This window comes from Lemur catta, chromosome 1 (assembly GCF_020740605.2).
Source record: "Lemur catta isolate mLemCat1 chromosome 1, mLemCat1.pri, whole genome shotgun sequence".
NCBI lineage: Eukaryota > Metazoa > Chordata > Mammalia > Primates > Lemuridae > Lemur > Lemur catta.
The window spans coordinates 77,429,175-77,451,152 of NC_059128.1; the positions used below are offsets into that span (position 1 = coordinate 77,429,175).

At 36.8% G+C, this 21,978-nt stretch overlaps 1 protein-coding gene across 5 annotated transcripts in view; it reads left to right on the forward strand.

The window, feature by feature from the left end:
• TMEM62 (transmembrane protein 62) overlaps positions 1-21,898 on the forward strand; it is a 40,449-nt gene extending 18,551 nt beyond the window's left edge. For 3 of the 5 annotated variants that reach the window (XM_045539753.1, XM_045539778.1, XM_045539787.1), the window contains 6 exons: positions 1,471-1,630; positions 7,934-8,047; positions 11,931-12,015; positions 16,313-16,417; positions 18,554-18,672; positions 21,017-21,898. In XM_045539753.1, the coding sequence (XP_045395709.1) occupies positions 1,471-1,630; positions 7,934-8,047; positions 11,931-12,015; positions 16,313-16,417; positions 18,554-18,672; positions 21,017-21,334 (901 nt within the window). In that variant the 3' untranslated portion in view covers positions 21,335-21,898. The remainder of the gene's footprint in view (positions 1-1,470; positions 1,631-7,933; positions 8,048-11,930; positions 12,016-16,312; positions 16,418-18,553; positions 18,673-21,016) is intronic. The other 2 variants (XM_045539763.1, XM_045539772.1) reach the window with 2 other exon arrangements.
• Positions 21,899-21,978: the final 80 nt, after the last annotated feature.

A 21,978-nucleotide genomic window follows, 5' to 3' on the forward strand; every position in this document is an offset into this window, starting at 1 on the left:
ACCACCATTCTATAATACTTTCTGTCTCTATCAATTTGACTACTCTAGCTACTTCATATAAATGGAATCATTCAATATTTGTCCTTTTGTGACTGGCTTATTTCCTTTAACTTAAGATCCTCAAGGTTCATCTATATTGTAGCATGTGTCAGAATTTTCTTTCTTTTTAAAGTGGAATACTATTCCATTGAATGTATACACCACATTTTGTTTATTCATTCATCTGTCAATGGACACTTGGGTTGCTTCTATTTATTGGCTATACTGAATAATGCTTCTGTGAACATGGGTGTACAAATATCTGTTTGAGTCCCTGATTTCACTTATTTTGGATATATACCTAGAAGTGGAATTGATAGATCATATGGTAATTCTTTGTTTAATTTTTTTTTTTTTTTTTTGAGACAGGGCCTCACTCTGTTGCCCAGCTAGAGTGTAGTGGTGTCATCCTAAGTCACTGCAATCTCAAATTCCTGAGCTCAGGTGATCCTCCTGCCTCAGCCTCCTGAGTAGCTAGGACTACAGGTGTGCACCACCATGCCCAGCCAATTTTTAAAAAATGTTTTGTAGAAACAAGGTCTCACTGTGTTGCCCAGGCTGGTCTTGAACTCCTGGCCTCAAGTGATCCTGGTGCCTCAGCCTCCCAAAGTGCTAGGATTACAGGTGTGAGCCACTGTGCCCAGCCTATTTAATTTTTTAAGGAGCTGCTTAAAAAATACTGTTTTCCATGGTGGCTGCACCATTTTACACTTAGCAGTGTACCAGTTATCTAATTACTTTTAAAAATAGAGACTAATTTATAATATTACCAAGCAATATTAGTGCCAAATCTATATAGCATTCTTGTCATTATTAGATATTATACTTTTAAAAATATTTACTAATTAATTTGAAAGAAATGATGCCAAGATGTTTATATTTATTGTTTTGATCACTAATGAAGTGGAACACACATCTGTCATTCAGGTTTTTTGATGAGAACTGGATATCAGGTTTAGGTATCATACTCTCTGAAAGGGTCTGATAGCCTAGCCCTGATTATGACCTTGCTTATTCTGGGCAGATACTCTGGGAACCAAATGAGTGGATGGTAGGCTTGACCTTAGATTATCAAAATGAGATGTCCACCCTGTATTCTTTTCCTAAAAGAAAAACCAGGACTTTAGGAGTGTTTTTTCAGAGAGAACTTTGAAGCTGTATTTGTCAAAAGAAAATTGATTTTTCTTTCTAAAAAGTGAAAGAATAGTTCCTAATTTCTTACCAGTTCAGGTTTGCTGAATTGTACAAGTCCAAAGCCACCATTCAGAAAGAAACCAGATCATATGAATGGTGGTCCCTACAGTTGTATTATACAATGTGATGGTTCTGCCTATACTTATATATTTTCAGGTCATAATAGGCTTATTCTCCTTTATAAAAACAATGACAAATATCTAAAAACCATGTGTTTTATCTATGCTCTCATTTTAGAGTCTTGGCCTTTTCCTTATCCTCCATTACTTCTGTCACAGTTAAGATTGATGGAGTTCATTTAGGGCAGGCTATTCATTTGTCTGGTCCCATTTTCATCCTGAAGTGGAACCCCAGAAACTACAGTAATGGGACACATAACATAGAAGTAATTGTTCAGGTAAGTTAGTAATTTATATTTGTTATATAAATAAGTAGGCTGCAGCCACAGTGAACTCTGATGTCTGGTTATTTTAGTTAATTGGTAAAGAAACTTGAATTTGAATATATGGTATTTAGTATATTCTGAAAATAGGCTCTTAGGAATAATTCTACTATTAGACTAAAAACTAGGCAGAGGAGTATGCGACTACTGGCCATAGTCCCTCCTTTTTTAGCCCCAGGAAATCAATCTCTTGTTTTTTTCCAACTTTGGCCAAAGTCTTTTAATAATGGGGGCAAATTCCCCAGTACACTCAAAGATAGTAGAATAAGTCAGAAAAGATATGTATCCATATCATTGATTGCTATCTGTAAGTGCAAGGAAAATTGTGTCACTATTTGAAAGCTTTAGGACACAGAATTTTCAAGGTATCAAAGGAACTTTGGAACTTTTTTGTTTTGGGAATATGCATTGTTAGCATATGCAGTACCAGTCTGCTTGCCCTTATTCTGATTCAGTTTGGGGCATTTAATTTATTAGCACCTGCCAGACCAAAACAGCATGGTACTGGCACAAAAATAGAGATATAGACCAATGGAACAGAACAGAGAACCCAGATATAAAACTATCCACATATTGCCATCTGATCTTTGACAAAGTAGACAGCAATAAACACTGGGGAAAAGAATCCTTAGTCAATAAATGGTGCTAGGCAAATTGGATAGTCCCATATAAAAGACTCAAACAGGATCCGTATCTTTCACCACTCATAAAAATTAATTCAGGATGGATAAAAGACTTAAATCTAAGATGTGAAACCATAAGAATTCTAGAGAAAATGTTAGAAAAACTCTTCTAGATATCAGCCTGGGCAAAGAATTTATGAAGAAGACCCCAAGGGCAATCCCAGCAACAACAAAAATAAATAAGTGGGACTTGATTAAATTAAAAAGCTTCTGCACAGCCAAGGAAACAATCAACAGAGCAAACAGACAACCTACAGAATGGGAGAAAATATTTGCATGCTATTCATCTGATAAAGGGTTAATAACTAGAATCTACAAAGAACTCAAGCAACAGCAAGAAAAAATCAAACAACCCCATTAAAAAGTGGGCAAAAGACATGAACAGAAGCTTTTCAAAAGAAGATAGACTAATGGCCAATAAACATATGAAAGAATGGTCAACATCACTAATCATCAGAGAAATGCAAGTCAAAATCACAATGAGATATTACCTAATTCCAGTGAGAATGGCTTTTATCAAAAGTCCCCAAACAATAGATGCTGGCATGAATGCGGGGAGAAAGGAACACTTATACACTGTTGGTGGGACTGCCAACTAGTGCAACCTCTATGGAAAATAGTATGGAGATTCCTCAAAGAACTAAAAGTAGACCTACCATTTGATATAGCAGTCCTACTACTGGGTATTTACCCAAAGGAAAAAAGTCATTTTATCAAAAAGACACTTGCACTGGAATGTTTATTGCAGCACAATTCACAATCAAAAGATGTGGAATCAACCGATGTGCCCATCAATTCATGAGTGGATTAATAAAATGTGGTATATGTACACCATGGAGTACTACTCGGCCATAAAAAATGAATTATTAATAATACTTTTTGCAACAATCTCGATGGAACTGAAGACCATCCTCCTAAGTGAAGTATCACAAGAATGGAAAGACAAACAACACATGTACTCACTATTAAATTAGAACTAACTGATCAGCACTCATGTGCACAGACGGAAGTAAAACTCAAAGGAAATCATGCAGCTGGGAGGGTGGAGGAGGGGATGGGTAAAATCATACCTAATGGGTACAATGTACACTATCTGGGTGATTAGCACACTTATAACTTTGACTCAGGCAGTACAAAAGCAATCCATGTAACCAAAACATTTGCACCCCTGTAATGTTCTGGGAAATAAATAAATAAATAAAAATTAAATAAGAAAAAAATGTAACAGAGGTCTTCAAAGGAAGCTATAGGAAAAAAGAAGAAAACTATACTAATACAAATTAATTTTACAAGTCTAACATAGCTAAAAAATCCCAGAAAGTTTATTGACGATTCTTACATATTCTCATATTATTATATTTTGTGTTAATTATTATGTATAAAATTGCAGAGAACTGTTCAGTAGAATTATGTTAAGTTTGGGATGGGAATAATTATTTGAAGTATTAATTTGCCAAGATGCAACACAAACTATTTAAAAGGTATAAAGAACCTTAACAAGAAGAAATTCCAGGTGAGGAGATTGCACACATAAAAGCTAAGATCAATTGTTTTCCCATTACATAATATTTCATCGATTTCAGGTCAAAAAATATATATATATAAAAATAAATACGAAAATGATAATCATTATCAAAATAGAGCAGTTTCATCAAACTCTTACAGGGATAAGCTGTGCTCAGAAATTAGTTTCTAAAAAAAAAAACCCTGTCAATTTCATGATCTTATGACAGTTTTTTGTTTGTTTGTTTTTGTTTTTTTTATTTCAGCGCATCATGGGGGTACAAAAGCTCAGGTTATATACATTGCCCATGTCCCGCCCATCCCTTATGACAGTTTTTAACTATTTAATCTAATGTTAAATCTTAATTTAAAACACCAAATAATCCTTCAGAAAACACGTGTAATTATTTTCATTATCTTTTTTTTCCACCCACAGAGAAACAGGTTGAGCAGGAAGGAACCATTTACTGAGCTCCTTCTAATGAGATGCCAGGCACTTAAAATTTTTTACTTAATCCACATAACAATCCTATGTGGTGGGTAGTTTTATCCTCAGTTCATAGATAGGGAACTTGTATGTCTGCACAAGAGAAGGCACTTTGCTATGCCACCCAACTTTGAAGTGTTCTGCATGGGAGGACAAAAAAAACGTAGCAGGGAGAATGTACAAGGAGAGATGACTGGGGATGATCTCTTTAATGTCTTTCATACTAGAAGTTGGATCATTTTAAAGAGCCTTAAAGGTACATGTGCACCTAGAAGAAATTATTCCTTGTCTTTACAGTCATGAGAAAGAAGTAGGAGCAACTGTAGGAATGGAAAACTCCCAGATCCTTGGATTGCCTTTGAACCCCAGGGCATTATTTTCTTAATAAGATACACAGCTTTTGTAGTTTTACATTGCTTGAAATATTTCTGGCTGCTTAGTTGAATACTTAGTAAAAATGTGAAATCACATACATTTTATATGCTTAACATATCTTACAACATTATTGAGGTATTTTATTTTAGCAACTAGACCTGTAGATCAATTTTTAGTGTGGGTCCTCAACTAGTAGCATCAACATCACTTGGGAACTTGTTAGAAATGCAAATTCTCGGATCCCATTCCAAACCTTCTGAATCAGAAACTCTGGAGACAGGTCTCAGCAATCTGTTTTAACAGTCTCTCCAGGTTATTCTGATGTGCACTAAAGTTTGAGAATCAGTAGTTTAGTTTAAGGTTATTGTGCCTACTTTGCCAATTTAAAGAGTAGACTCTAGAAATCTCTGTATCTCAAAATTAAAGAAAATCTCTCCTTTAAAACAAGAATTTCTAATTTAAAATAAGCACCTTTTGAGAAATAAAAGTTTGATAAATGTCAGTATAAGTTCTTTTTGTTATTTTAAAACTTTTTTTATGATGGGAAATTTACAAAATATACAAAATAGATAATATAGTGAACTCCTATTAGCCAATCTCAATAATTATCAACTCATGACCAATCTTGTTTCATTTTTTTTTTTTTTTGAGATAAGGTATCTCTATGTTGCCCAGGCTGGTCTCGAACGCCTGTGCTCAAGCAATCTGCCCACCTCAGCCTCCTGAGTAGCTGAGATTACAGGAATGCAGCCCTGTAATCTTCTTTCATCTTTATCCCTGTGTCTCCTTTGTGCACCATGATGTCATTGTATTTGAAAATATGTCAGCCTGTATCACTAAAAGATAAGGACTATTTTAAAAAACATAACCATGATACCATATCATACCTGAAAAATTAACAGTAATTCCTTAATATCAAACTATCCAGCTAGTGTTCAGTTTTCCCAATATGTCATATATATATATTTGCCTTTGGTTGGTTCAAATCAGAATCCAAACAAGGCTCATACATTGCATTTAGCTGATTTGTCTCTGCCATCTCTTTTACTCTATGGGTTCCCCCTGCCCCCTTTTGCCTTATAATTTATTTACTTTGAAAACTGCATCTCTGGTCCTGTGAAGTGTCCTGTATTCTGGATTTTTGCTGTTTGTATCCCTGTAGTATCATTTAACATGTGTCCCTCTGTTCCTCCCCGCAACCCCCCAGTTTTTTGGCAAGACTACTTCACCTGATGTTTCATGCTTTTAACAGTATGCTCATACTATCTGGTTGTCTCTCTTTCTGTACTGTTAAGATGGACCATTGTATTCATGTGTTGTTAGGCTTATCCATTGGTTTGCTGGTAAATATTTAACAACCAGCTTGGGGTGGGTTGTAGGGGTACAGGGGAGGATCCCGATTTGTAATGTTTCCCTGATTTGTGCCAATTCTAATAGTAGAAATATTCCTGCCATAGCTGATTTTAAGCTACCACCACCATGGTAACTGGCCTACAAAATTGCTGAATATTTAACAATTGGCCCTTGTGAGCCAGCCAGGCCTGCTCCAGCATAGTGCTGGCTCATCCCTCTATCAGCTTTTCACTAAGGGTTTTTAGCAGCCATTGATGATCTTTGCCTAGATCCTTTTTCTTGTTAGAGTTATAAAATAGTGATATTCAAATGGCCTCTCATTATTATAGGAGTATTAATGAGTAGTACTATATAGAAAAAATTTCCCTCATCTATTTGGTACCCAGATATGGAGTTCATACAGGAAATGCAGTTTAAATTCTTGATTCTTTCCCCATTGCCCAGTTTTTGGAATAATAACCTGGTTCTTTCAGCATCTGCCAAACGTGACCAATGAGTCTTTTATTTTTAATATTATTATGAGGCCGGGTGCGGTGGCTCATGCCTGTAATCCTAGCCCTCTGGGAGGCCGAGGCGGGTGGATCGCTCTAGGTCAGGAGTTCGAGACCAGCCTGAGCGAGACCCTGTCTCTACTAAAAATAGAAATAAAAATTATCAGGACAACTAAAAATATATATAGGAAAAAAAATTAGCCGGGCATGGTGGTGCATGCCTGTAGTCCCAGCTACTCGGGAGGCTGAGGCAGGAGGGTTGCTTGAGCCCAGGAGTTTGAGGTTGCTGTGAGCTAGGCTGACGCCACGGCACTCACTCTAGCCCGGGCAACAAAGTAAGACTCTGTCTCAAAAAAAAAAAAAAATATATATATATATATATATTATTATGAATTCAAAGTTTTAAAAAATATATATACTTGATGTGTTTCAATTTATTGCATTTATTCTTTTTGATGCTCAAATTTTTCCATCTTTGGCTAGTGGGATCCTCTTCATGTTGAATACTAAGTCCTTTGACATAATCCCAGTAGTCTTTGTTAATTTTCTTACTTTCTGGTATGACAAGATATTCCAAGCTCTTCTTGTGTACTTCTTGCTCAAGAACTGGAATCAGCCATTTCCCTAAAGAGGACTGGTTTCTTTTCTTTTTTTTTTTTTTTTAAGACAGAGTGTCGCTTTGTTGTCCTGGCTAGAGTGAGTGCCGTGGCATCAGCCTAGCTCACAGCAACCTCAAACTCCTGGGCTTAAGCAATCCTACAGCCTCAGCCTCCCAAGTAGCTGGGACTACAGGCATGCGCCACCATGCCCAGCTCATTTTTTCTATATATGTTTTAGTTGTCCAGATAATTTCTTTCTATTTTTAGTAGAGACGGGGGTCTCGCTCTTGCTCAGGCTGGTCTCGAACTCCTGACCTCGAGCAATCCACCCGCCTTGGCCTCCCAGAGTGCTAGGATTACAGGCGTGAGCCACCGCGCCCGGCCAGGACTGGTTTCTTGTAGTAAGAAATTGTATTTTGAGACTAAAATCTGGGAGCTAGCTCAGCTAGCTCATTGCTATTGGGTTTGTTATTTCTAGGCCTTTTTTAGTGAACAGAGGGAAGTACAGATTTTTTTTTTTAAAGAGAAAATACATTTTGAGTGCATGCTGATATTTCCAGTTCAAATTTAGAATTACAAGGTTTAAAAGAAGTGCTTTTAAAGGTACATATAGGGAGACTCAAAAGTAAATGAAAATAATGTAGCCATTCAGAGATAACTGACAAATGTTATTAGAAATTTATTCTTGTAAGTAATCTGTATAATTTGGAACATTATACATATTTAAATGGACATGAACATTACTTCACTTCTATGCTTATGATCAGGATTCTGCTGGAAGAAGTGAGAGTGTTCACCACATATTTTCTGTTCAAGAGAATATTCATCTCAGTTTTGATCCCCTGGCATCATTTATTCTCTGTACTGACCACTACATTTTGGTGAGTGAATTCAATTAAATATTATATGTGTTACTGGATTTGGTAAATGCAAAGTCCTAAATATTACAATATACAGTAGTCTCCCCTTATCCACAGTTTTGCTTTCCATGGGTTTAGTTACCCAAGGTCAACCATGGTCTGAAAATACTGCATACAATAAAGTATTTTGAGAGAGAGACCATAGACACATAACTTTTGTTACAATTGTTCTATTTTATTATTAGTTATTGTCATTGATCTCTTACAGTGCCTAATTTATAAATTAAACTTTATCATAGGTACGTATATATAGGAAAAAACAGTATACATAGGGTTTGGTACTATTTATTCATGGTTTCAGGCATCCACTGGGGTTCTTGGAATGTATTCCTTGTGGATAAGAGGGGACTACTGTAATCATAGGACAAGAAAGCTGAACCTTATAAAATTAAAGTTTAGATATTTGTCTAGAAAAACAAAATGTTTTTAAGTGGATTTGAGATAGAAAAAGCAGAAGTATGGACAAGTAATTTGGGACCTGATTCTAACCAATGCTATAAAACCAGGATAACTAAGGGAAGGGAATTATAGAGACTGTGCTAACTTGGGCTTTTTTTTTTTTTTTTTTTTTGAGACAGAGTCTCACTTTGTTGCCCGGGCTAGAGTGAGTGCCGTGGCGTCAGCCTAGCTCACAGCAACCTCAAACTCCTGGGCTTAAGTGATCCTACTGCCTCAGCCTCCTGAGTAGCTGGGACTACAGACATGCACCACCATGCCCAGCTAATTTTTTCTATATATATTTTTAGTTGTTCAGATAATTTATTTCTATTTTTTTAGTAGAGACGGGGTCTCCCTCAGGCTGGTCTTGAACTCCTGACCTCGAGCGATCCACCCGCCTCGGCCTCCCAGAGGCCTTGGATTACAGGCGTGAGCCACCGTGCCCGGCCTAACTTGGGCTTTTTAAAGAATAGCATTTCTTCCTATATATCTTTCTTTTCTTTTTTCTTCCTCCTACTCCTCCCCTCCTTCTTCCTACATAAATAATACATGCTTAATATAGAAAACTTGGAAAATTTAGAAATAAAGTGAAATCAGCCCCACATCATTCTTTTATCACACTACCAATAATACCCATTGTATTTGCCATTATACTATTTTCTCTCTCATATATATTTGTATGAATATTAATATAAAGTAGTATTATACTTTCATTTTCTTTTGCTGTCTGATTTTTGTCTTGACTATTTTCTCATATCAATTTATATTAGTATTTTATAACATGATGTTTGCTGGATTATATTGTCATAGATACACCTTAATTTACTTACCACTTCCCTATTCTTGGGAATTCCAATTCCTCTACTATATAAATAATGCTTATAATTAAATTTTTACATATATCTCTAATACAATTTCTTGGGATAAATTCCTAGAAGTGAATTGCTGGATCAAAGGGTGAGCATACTATTTTATATACTTTATTTATTACATAATTTCCCAAATTATTTTTTATTATAGTCATTACTTTTTTTCCTATCTTCCCTCATTAAAATATAAGCCCCATGAGGACAGGGATCTTTGTTTTATATGCTTAGCACATAGCAGGCCCTCAATACATATTTCTTAAATGAGTAAATGGGTATTTTTTTAGTTTTTAACATACACTGTTAAATGATCTTCCAGAGAAGCTGTGGCAATTTATACTCTGGTTCCCTCAGATCTCACTTGTCCTGAGTATTAGCATAAAATACAAAAAAGATATACGCTAAAATCTTGAAAAGAAAATTTAATCCTCTCTTAATTTCGCCTCCCAGAGATAGCTAGTGTGTAGCCTCACAGACTTAAAATACGAATTCATTATTATTTTAATTTACTTTTATTACTTGTATAATTGAGCTTTTAAACATGATTAATGGGCATTTGTATCTCATCACAATTTTTAAAAATTTATTTATTCTTTTTTCTCTTGTGGACTTTTAATAGTCACCTAGATTAGGCTTTGGGAACTTTGATATATATATGAATCATCTGGGGATGTTATTAAAATGCAGATTCTGGCACAGTGGCTCACACCTATAATCCAAGCACTGTGGGAGGCTGAGGCAGGAGGACCGCTTGAGGCCAGGAGTTCGAGACCAGCTTGGGGAGGGCAACATAGTGAGATCCCATCTCTACAAAAGTAAAAATTTAAAAAAATGCAAATTCTGATTTAGTAAGTCTGAGAAGGGGCCTGAGATTCTGCATTCCTAACAGATTCAAGTTGATTCCAGTGATGGTCTGGGGACCATAATTTGGGAAACAAGCATCTAGATCATAGGCCTCTACTGTGAGTTAATCTCCAAGTGAATGACTTCTTGATGGAAAAGACAAAAGAAAATGCAGTCTGCTCACTCAGCCTGCAGTGTACTGTATGCTTTTTTTTTTTTTAACTCTTATACAACTTTAATTATTTTTATTATTTTATCTTATTTTTTTAGAGATAGGGTCTTTCTCTGTCTCCCAGGCTAGAGTTCAGCAGTGTGATCATAGCTCACTATAGTCTCCAATTCCTGGGCTCAAGCGATTCTCCTGCCTCAGCCTCCCAAGGTACTGGGATTATAGGCGTGAGACACTGTACCTAGCCTTTACACAACTTTAAAACAAAACAAATTATCCTTCTCCTAGTATAATGAAAAGTGAATTACTTTACTTTGTTTACTTAATATAACTGTATGAAACTGCTTAGCTTCAAATACTGGTCTAAATGTCTAAGTTCAGAAAGAGTAATACTGAAGCAATTTATAATTTTCTTTATTGGTAGATCAGATGTTTGATTCTCTTCAACTATATATTTTTCTTATAGAGTCATTTTTTGTTAATGGTGCTAAAAAGAAAAAAAATACTCTGTTTCTCTCTAGACTCACACAGCATTTCTAACACCAAATGTAAGCAATTCTCCAATTCTCAGTGGACCCTGATGGGTGTTCTACAATTTAACTCAATTCTGATACTAACTGCTGGGAATAAACACAGATGCCACAGGTTAAGAGGCCAGTCCTACTAGACTGCCCTTCCACCTCCACCCATCCTCCCTTCAGATGCCATTTGTAAGTCCAGGTTGTCACCTGTGCTTCTGAGGGACTGGCTATAAATTGGAGGTTCCCAAGACCCCCTATTCAGGTTCAAAAATTTGTTAGAATGGTTCACAGAACTCAAGAAAACAGTTACTAGATTACTTGTTTATTATAAAAGAATACAACTCAGGAACAGCCAAATGGAAGAGATGGCATAGGGCAAGGCATGGTGGTGGGCATGGAGCTTCCATGCCCTCTTCAGGCACATACCACTTTCCCAGCATCTCCATGTGTTCACCAACGTGGAAGCTCTCTCAACCCCTTTAGTTCGGGTTTTTATGGAGGCTTTATGCAGGCACAACTGATTAAATCATTGGCCATTGGTGATTGATTCAACCTGCAGTCCCTCTTCCCCTCCTCAGAAGGAAGGAGGGTGGTGTGAGGCTGAAACTTACAACTCTTTAAACTAACATGGTTAGTCCTCCTGGCAACCATCCCCTATCCTTAAGGGCTTTCCCCCAAAGTTGCCTCATTAATATAAACTCTGGTGTGGTTGAAAAGGGCTTGTTATGAAAAACAAAAGACATACATTTTAGTTGTCACTCCAGAGCTGTTTCAGGAGCCAGGGACAAGTATAACAAAAGATGCTCCCGTCACTGTTATCACTTACAACATTATAAGGATTTTAGGAGCTCTGACCAGGAGCTGAGGAGGAAGACCAAAATGTATATTTCTTATTATATCCCAATATCACAGATGCCATTTCCATTTTTTTAAATGAGGTCATTAAAACATTTTAACGGCAGCTGTATCCATGTATCTATTTCACATTAACATCTATTTCTCTGCAGGCCCGGGTCCTTTTTGTGCTGATTGTGCTGATCCAGCTCACCATTCTTTTTACTTTTAGATATCAAGGATGCCCAGAGCTTAAAGGTTAGTTATGGTTCCTTTTATTCTTACAAGACTTTATCATCCTCACTATTACCAAGTGATAAATAGCAATATAAATTTTCTTTGCATGAGCTCTGTGAGGTGCATCCTTCACACTATCATACTTTTTCCACAACTCTTATCTTGAAAAAAAATTCCAAATTTTACTGCTACATGGCAGTAAAATGAAGCTCAACGAAAATGGGAGGGGATCACAATATAGCACAAAATGACCAACTTTAAATATAAGTAGCTATTTGATGCAATTTTTATATATGAAATAGACAAGAATCTATTGATTCAAATCATTAAAGATAAAGCTCGAAACAAAGCTTGACAAAACTTAAATAGTGCATATATAAATTCTGAATAACATATACAGAGTAGGCTATACAAAAGTTGTAAAGAATGTGACTTTGCCTGTGGTGCTTCTGTCAACCAAGAAAAAAAGACATCAGAGAAAAATAGCTCCTAATATGATGAGTTTATTTGGGAGTAAGCAAAAAGGATTATAATCTAGGAAGCACAGTTATGGCAAGCAACAGGTACATCTGAACAGGGGAGGGTAAAGGGATGCTTTTATTGGCAATAAGGAGAATTTCATGTAAGCTGCTTAGAAACAGAGTTCATTGGTTTTGGAGACTCAAAGCTAGAGTTGGCATCAGTTTATTGGTGGAGATGCCATTACTGGGCAAAGTTCAATATCTCTCTTTTATAAACCTCTGGGAAGTTCTGAGGCCCTTTGAAACATCCCAAAGTTGGTTCGAGGTCAAAAACAACTTAATTTAGTACTTGATCCTGGGGAAGCCTGCCAAAGATGTCAAAAGGTTTAAAACACTTGATCAAAATACAATCACATCATTGTGAAATAATAGGCATTCACTTAAGCAGAGTGACAATTAAACGTTTTCAAAAACAATACAGAAAGTTACATGAATGTAAAAAAAAAAAAAAAAGCCTTAACTCTTTCAAAGCTCAATTTTCCTAAATAATCAAAGAACCTAATAAAGACAACATGAAACACAGGGAATTATCTTTTTTTTTTTTGAGACAGAGTCTTGCCATGTTGCCCGGGCTAGAGTGAGTGCTGTGGCGTCAGCCTAGCTCACAGCAACCTCAAACTCCTGGGCTTAAGCGATCCTACTGCCTCAGCCTCCCGAGTAGCTGGGACTACAGGCGTGCACCACCATGCCCGGCTCATTTTTTCTATATATATATTTTAGTTGGCCAGATAATTTCTTCCTATTTTTAGTAGAGAGGGGTCTCGCTCTTGCTGAGGCTGGTCTCGAACTCCTGACCTTGAGCAATCCACCCGCCTCAGCCTCCCAGAGTGCTAGGATTACAGGCGTGAGCCACCGCGCCGGGCCCTTGGAAATTATCTTGATAAAATATAAAATCCAGGCAAAAATGTATGCTGACAATTCTGAAGACATTTTTATTTTTATTTTATCAACAAATTTAAAATCAGCTTATTTATGAAAGCTTATTTAAGTCATATGAACTAAAAGGCATTTGGGTTAATCACACTATTTTGGTAGAAAAATATCATATACACATAACAGACCTAAAAACATGCAGGTGAACAAAAACAAATACCTTAAAACAAATACAGTTTTTATTTTTAAAAATTTAGTCATTTTTCAGTAATCTTCAGTCTCCCTAATGCCAACATACTATTAAAATCTGTTAATTCTTTCTTCAAATGTTTCTTTTCCTTTTGAAGGGTCACCAATGCCATGTTAATAACACCTCTCTTGCCGGGCGCGGTGGCTCACGCCTGTAATCCTAGCATTCTGGGAGGCCGAGGCTGGTGGATCGTTTGAGCTCAGGAGTTCGAGACCAGCCTGAGGAAGAGTGAGACCCCGTCTCTACTAAAAATAGAAAGAAATGATCTGAACAACTAAAAATATATAGAAAAAATTAGCCAGGCATGGTGGTGCATGCCTGTAGTCCCAGCTACTCGGGAGGCTAAGGCTGAAGGATCGCTTGAGGCCAGGAGTTTGAGGTTGCTGTGAGCTAGGCTGACGCCACGGCACTCTAGCTCGGGCAACAAAGTGAGCCTCTGTCTCCAATAAATAAATAAATAAACAACACCTCTCTGGATTCCTGAATCCTAACTAACCCTGCTCCTACTTCCAGTCTCTCCAATTAATCCATCCTCTTGGTCATTAACCAATTACCCTTCTTTTGGCATCTCATCCATAAGATCACTTCTGTGCTCCAAGTTGGCTTCAACTTTATTTAGTGGCTTCCCAGAACCCACTGAATAAAGATCGAACATCTCTGCCAGACATTAAAGATCCTCCACAATCTTGTCTTAACTAGCCATGTCTTAAACCAGTTACCCATATTTTAGCCTAGATACTTTTTCATGGTTCTCTATACATTTCATGCTCATTTCTGCTTCTGTACTTTTGCCCATAGTATTATCCTTACTTTAATTTATTTTTTTAAACTTATCTAAATCTTAGTCTTCTGTAAGGCTCACCTTAAGCCCTCTTTTCGCACACCATTTTCTCCATCCATTCCAGGTTATAATGAGCTCTTGCTTGTTTGAATCCCTTTAGTCTTCCTGACAATTAATTTGTATACTTAATTAGCCAGTCACTTAACTGGATTATAAGTTCCTCAATGTAGGAACTTGTGTTTTCTACTTTTCTGTTTCCCACAGCAACCAGCATTGAGTTTATGCATAATAGACAATAAGTACCTGTTGAATTAAATTTTCCTTATCCCTTCTTAACTTGGATGAAATCCCTGGGATCAAGAACTTATTGTGGGAAAGGGGAAAATTACAGTAATGATTACACAGCAACATGATTAACTGAATAGGTACTATACACATCCTACTGAACAATTTCCTGTTTATATTTATTTTTAAAAATTCTATGAAAAAGTTCAAGAAGCATTATTGTACATGTACATTTCCTTGCATATAATGTAAATAAATAAATGTTTGAGGGCCCCAGCCTCATTATATGGGGATACCAGTATCTTTGTTTAGTTATTTAAATTTAAAACATATTTTTATCTACACTATTTCACTTAGTCCTTACAACAATCCTGTGAGATTGGTGTTATTGTACCCATTTTAAAGATTAGTGACATCAAGGTGTCAGCTAGGCAAAAGATAATAATAATAAAAAAAATTGGAATACTAAGGCTTGGGGAAATTAGGTTGTCCAAAGTCTCATAGCTAATAAGAGGTAGAGGAGAAACTCCAAACCCAAGTCTTCCAAACCCAATTCAGTTCTTTCCTCTAAATAAAACTTATCAACTTTGGCTTCAACTTAGAAGCCTCTGGGGAACTTTAAAATCTCAGTGACACCTTTTGTAACAACCTGGATGGAACTGGAGACCATTCTTCTAAGTGAAGTATCACAAGAATGGAAAAACAAACACCACACGTACTCACTGTTAAACTGGAACTAATCGATCAACCCTTATATGCACATGTAGAAGTAAAACTCAATGGTAATCAAGCAGCTGGGAGAGAGGAAAAGGGGTTGGGTAAATTCACACGTGATGGGTACAGTGCACACTATTTGGGTGATGGGCATACTTACAACATTGACTCAAACTGTACAAAAGCAAGACATGTAACCAAAATGTTTGTACCTTGTAATATTCTGAAATTAAAAAAAACTCAGTGGCTATAACAGCATTCTAGACCAATTATATTAGAATCTCTAGGGTGGGGCTTAAAGACAGTATTTTTTAAAGCTCCCCAGATGATTCTAATGCACAGTCAAGACTGAGAAGCACAGCTCTATGTAAAGCAATATTTCTTAATCTTGACTACTTAGAATCACCAGATTGCTGCCTAAGGTCCCCCTCTACACCAGGCCAGTTAAATCAGAATCTCTGGAGGGTGAGATCTGGGCATGAATGTTTTCTAAAAATTCCCCTAGGTTATTCTAATGTGCAGCCAAAGAAGAGAATCATTACTGAAATTTTAAAGAACAGTTGCCTCTAAGGCTAAAGTATTATTTTTTAAATAGTAAATAATTGTTAGTCCAGCTGGATATAAATATATATATACACACACACACATATACATAATGTCTCACAACTACACCATTTCTTTGAACTTTCTACCTTCTGCAATTCTAAGTGAATTCCCTCACCAGGATCCCTGCCAAATTCTGAATTAAAAGTGGAATCATCTGTATAGTTAACATATAGCAAAGGATTTGCTGAATATTTGGTAGATAGCTTGTGAACGTCTTCTAGAAAATGTCATAAAGAAATTGAATTGTGCATGTGTTCACTGGATTTTTTTAAAATTTATTCTATTTAGAACCTTCAGGATTTGTAAATCTGACTTCATTTTCCCTTCATATCTTGAGCAAAATAAACATCTTCTACTATTCTGTGTTGTTGCTGACCCTATATACAGTGCTGGGTAAGTAAATTAGTAAACTTGAGATTGTGGAGTATTCTGCCAAATAATATCTTGAGAATTTTGATAATGGAATAATTTAGAATCTTGACAGTATAACAAATGGCACAAGGATCCTTCAGAAGGGAACATGGCTTTGGGAAATAAAGTTCTTTCCTAACATGTTTAAAGAATATTTAGTTGACACCATGTTAACCTAAGGGTGCTGAGAAGACTGTTAAAGAATTAGTATTTGTGTAGAAACTTAATAGGAGATAGAAGTTCAGCTTGAATGCCACCTCCTCAGAGCAATATTCTTTGACTACCTTAAAGTTTTATCCTGTATTTGATCACACTTTCTATTTTCCATTATTACCTTTATTATAATTTATAATTATCTTCTGTGTTTATTATCTATTTCTTCATTAAAACATCCTTTGCTAGCAGGGCGAGGTGGCATACACCTGTATTTGGCAACTAAGGCCAGAGTATTGCTTGAGCCTGGGAGTTTGACTCCAGTCTTGGCAACATAAAAAGACCCCTGTCTCAGGAAAAAAAAAATCCATTGGTGTTTTGTCTGTCTTGTTTACCTCTATGTCTAGCACTAAACAAATGCTTAGTATGTAGTTCATCGAATATTTACTAATGTGTGGCTCTTAAAAACTCAGCTCAAAAAAAGAGAAACTGAGATGAGCAATAAGTTCAGGCATATCTTAACTCTTCTGTTGTATTAATTATCATACCCAGTACAATCATGTGCCATGTAAAGGCATTTAGGTCAATGACGGACCGCATATACAACAGTGGTCCCATAAGATTATAGTGGAGCTGGACATGTGCAGTTGGCTATACCATCTAGGTTTGTGTAAGTACACTCTATGATGTTCACCCAAGGACAAAGTTATCTAATGACACATTTCTCAGAACGTATCCCCATCGTTAAGTGATGCATGACTGTACTTACAGTCACTTAGCCACTTATGGAAGCAGAAATCATTACAAGTTTCTTTTAGGATTTTTTGCTCATGTTTCTTAGTGACTAAAAGTCAATTCGTAGTGGATTAACCTATTTGTTGCCTAGTCTTATCTTTGTCTTGCACTTTTATTCTACCTTTGCACTTCACTCATTAGTAACTCCCACCAGAGAACAAGTTAAAAATATGACACTTTACAATTCTGTATAAGCTATGGCAGATCCCCTTTGGAAGCAAATTCTCTTGTGAGAAGGTAAGTTGAAACTGTTTTTGACACTTGTCTTACACTAGGAGGCAAAGCAAGTGATTTGGATCCTGGGGTGTAAAAAACAAAACAAAACAAAAAACGTTAAGAGGGCAGAAGTTACTTGATTTGAAAAGCTGAAACCTGAAGGCAAAACACTTTTTGAGACTAATATGTCTTTAATGGTGTTTATATAATGTAAATCTGAGAAAATTGCCTATGATTTCTTAAAGCTAAACCCTACTCTTGCCAGCAAACCATGGTATTTGCATTTTGAGAAGGGAAGTCTGACTGTCCTTTATCACTCTTGACAAACACTTGACACTCTTATAGAAACCTGCACACTGAGCAGAGGTGGTAAATGAGGAGAGAAAATAGTGATTATGTAGTTAATGTATAAAGTAATGACTGTGTGTCATCAAGAGGTTAAAATACATTCATTATATTAATAAGAAAGAGAAGTACTTGAGTGCATTTTAGAAAGATTTATATCAAAACGTAGCTGAAGTTTTATTACTTTAAGGAGTCATCTGGAAAATATCAGTCATCTGGAAAATTAACTTTTGTGGAATACCTCTTTGCTTGTTAAAGGACACGTTAATACATTATATTGAGGTTATCGCAACAGAATCTTAAAAATGTTATGTGCTCGCATTTGTTTTTAGAATCTATAAGTTACATATCTATTCCAGGTATAGTGTGTACTAAGATGATTTTATAATTCAGAAAAATATGGAGCAAAGGAGCAAATAATTAGTAAGTTAGGATTCAGGTACAATATAGAGATTAGCAAAGAAGAAAAGCTATGAAATAAAATGCTTATAGATGACTAGCCTCATATCACTTCATTATTCCTATAAATGTATCTCATGATGTACGTAATCAGAGTCATAGTGTCATAGTTATTTAATCTTCTCCTTTTCTGTCCATTGCCTCTTTTAGGACCATGGTTTTTTGGTGAAATCATTGACGGTAAATTGGGTTGCTGCTTTTCCTTTGGGATATTTGTTAATGGACATTTCCTACAAGGCAGTCTAACATTTGTAGCTGGAATTCTCCAGGTAAGAAGTCAGAAATGCAACTTAAGAACATCTTGGCTTTGTTGGACTAATTGCATAACAGTATGAATTAAATCCAAAATCCCAAATTAAATACCATAGATCATCTTTTCAGTAGTCTTTAATAACTCATGTTTCATTTGCTTTTAAAGTGTTTCCTAAACTCCTTCCACCATTCTTATGTAAACAAAGTACACTTTTGGCATGCAGGGTTTATAAGAAGTGAAAGAGGTTTTGTTGTTGTTTTGTTTTATTGTGCTTTTTCATTGACAAAAAAATGGAATAAGGGATTTATAGTAGAATAAATGTTAGACTTCTGAGTAAACCAAAACTAATTATGATAATGAAGAAGGAAAATGTTTCAGAAGGAGGAAAAGAAAAAACAGACACACAAGAAAAGTGGGTCATTTATGCAGTGGAAACTGCACTAGATAAAAACCAGACCTAGGCTTTCCAGTGGTGTCTTAGTAGTATGCCTGTTTAGGAAACACTGATGTATTAGGTTTACATTTGATTCCTTTAAAACAAACACACAAAGAATCCTGATCCATAGCAAAACTTCATACACAGATTTGAAAAGTATTTACCTAACAATTTCTTTATTTTACTCACCTAATGGAGCTAGTGGACTAAAATCTGAGGTCATAAATTGAAGTTTTGGAAGAGAGCCAAAAAACATTGTTCAAAATGAGTTCAAGGCCTCCTAAAAGGGCAATAAAACATGATCCAGCAGGAGTAGGGACAACTAAGTAGGGAAGACCTTTGCCTAGCAAACATTGACTCAAGTCCAGAACATTCTCTGCAAAGCAGCATATGGATATGAGTAGGTCCAGTTCAGTTTTCTATTATGTAGGTAGAGGCTGTCTCTAAGGAACACTCATTTATACCAAGTGAAACCTGAGCCTTGCCAAAAGGCAATTTTCTTTGTAAATGTTTACATTCATATTTTAATAAGTAGTACATTAATAGATTTTATATATACTAGATATGGGAGGCACATGAGTCCCAAATCTGTATCTCTGACCCCGACCTCTTCTCTGTATTTCAAGTACCTATATATTAACTGCCATGAGATGTCTAACAGGCACCTCAACTTAATATTTCTTTCTAATAGGAACTTTATTTCCACCCCCAAACCTCTTTATCCCCCAGTTCTTTCCAATTTTAATAAATGACTCCACCATTTACCCGGCTTTTCCAGGATGTATCCTCAATTCTTCCCTTTCCCTCGTACCCTATATCTATTTCATCAGAAAGCTGTGCCTTGTTTGATCTTCCTCCAATACATATCTTGAATCCATCAGTTACCACCACCCTAGCCTAAGTCACAATTATTTCTGCTTAGGTCTTCTCACTGCTATTCTTGCCTCCCTGTCAGTTTACTGCAGAGCATCCCATGTGGTCTTCGTAAACCTTAATCAGCTCATTCACTTCTCAGCTTGAAACCCTTTAAGCAGAGCAGAGTAATGATCTGTGTCCTGCTGACTGCCCCAGTTTTCACCTGGCTTATGCTCTGGGCACATTGCCTTAAAGAGGCCAAGACTTATCCCACCTCTGGGCTTTTCATTTGTTCCTTCTGCCTGGAATGCACTTTCCTCCACTGACTCACTTCTGTCCTTCTGGCCTCTCAGAGCCTATCTCCTTGTTACCCTCTCATGATCCAGTTATTTCTTTCATTGAACTAATCACAATCTGTAATTATCTTTTTTTTTTATTTTTTGGGTCTTTCTTCTCCCTGTTAGAATGTAAACTCTATGATGGCTGTTTTCTGACTTGTTCACCAGTGTGTCTCTAACTTAGAGCCTAGCACAGAGCCTGTCACATAATGGGTGCTCATTAAATATTTGTTGAATGAATACAGCAGCTTTACTTGGATTATAACTTAAGCATTCTTATTTATATTCTGGTACTTATCATGTTACCTCAAACAAAAATACAGAGTTAAGCAAAAAAAGTATTGATAGCTCAATCCTCCCACCCCCACCCCCCCAAAAAAGAGTATATGTGTGTGTATATATATGTGTGTGTGTGTACACATTTATTCAATTCAATTCCAACTTAAACACTGTTGGATATTTACTGTGTATATGATGCTGCTGGGGCTTCAACATAAATTAAATTATACCTGCCTCTAAGATGAACAAAAAAAAGGACATGGGCAAATACACAACTAACTACAAGTCAACTGTTGTGTTATAAGCAAGTGTGATTGAAGCATAAAGAATCAGACAGCTAACCCCAAGACAGAAAGCAACATATTCTTAGGAGCCATCAATAATGTGTTCATGAGACCTGACCCCTCCAAGGGCTTGGTGGTAAACTAATGGTTCTGTTCTCATTTTTCCAGCTGGTATTTTTTAACATCCCCTTGATGGCTTACCTGTGTTGGAGCTTGTTGCATCGGTGCTTTGGTCACAACTTCAGGTCTCATCTCCGTCAAGGAAAATACTTGAAAATTATATCTGTTCACCTGCTTATGCTACTGCTGTACATATGGCAGGTGCATTCCTGCTACTTTCTTTATGTGACATATGGCACCCTAGCTTTTTTATTCTCCCCCTTGCGGACCTGGTTGACACTTTTGACACCTGTTCTCATTCATCGTGCATGGACACTGAACTCCACCAAGTTTGGAAACTTCATGGTGCAGTCAAAAACCATCTGAGCTCCCGAAGGCTATGTCTCACCACTGTCAGTTGGGCAGAAGTCCAGCCTCTGCATCTGTAGCCCAGGCCCCTGCCCCAGTAGCAGGTAGAAGGCCACTATTGGAGGGTGAGCTTCAGGGAGCTGTTGCTCCTTGGATGCCTGGATGTTGGAGGGATTACCCCCTACTGATTCCTGCAAAATGGACTGCAGAAAAGTCTTTAAATAATGCCTTGATTTTTTTCCTTCCCTAAGGAGGCAAAGGGTTGAATTTCCTCTGTAAAGAGAAAGTCCTAATCTAGGAGATCCACGGGGTAGGGGTTGGGCATGTGTGTATGGGAATATCTGAGGCCCAGTGTGTTTTTAGGGTAACCCCATGTAAAGCACCTAGCGCCCTGCCTGGAACTCAGCAGCTGTCAAAGGGTGCAATTTTAGGGGCTGGGAACCTTTGTGGACTTGCATCTGACCCTGACTAACCTATGAGATATTAGTTCCCTGGTATGTTTTCCCACAGAGTTATGGGCTCTCTGCTTCCTTAGTCGAGGGTGTTTTCAACTAATCAAATAAACGAATGAATGCCGAATAAAAAATATTATGGGCCTGACCCTTGTATGCTTGACTGAGCCTCTGGGGCGAGAGGAGGCGTGGCCGGGCCTCAGAATGGGA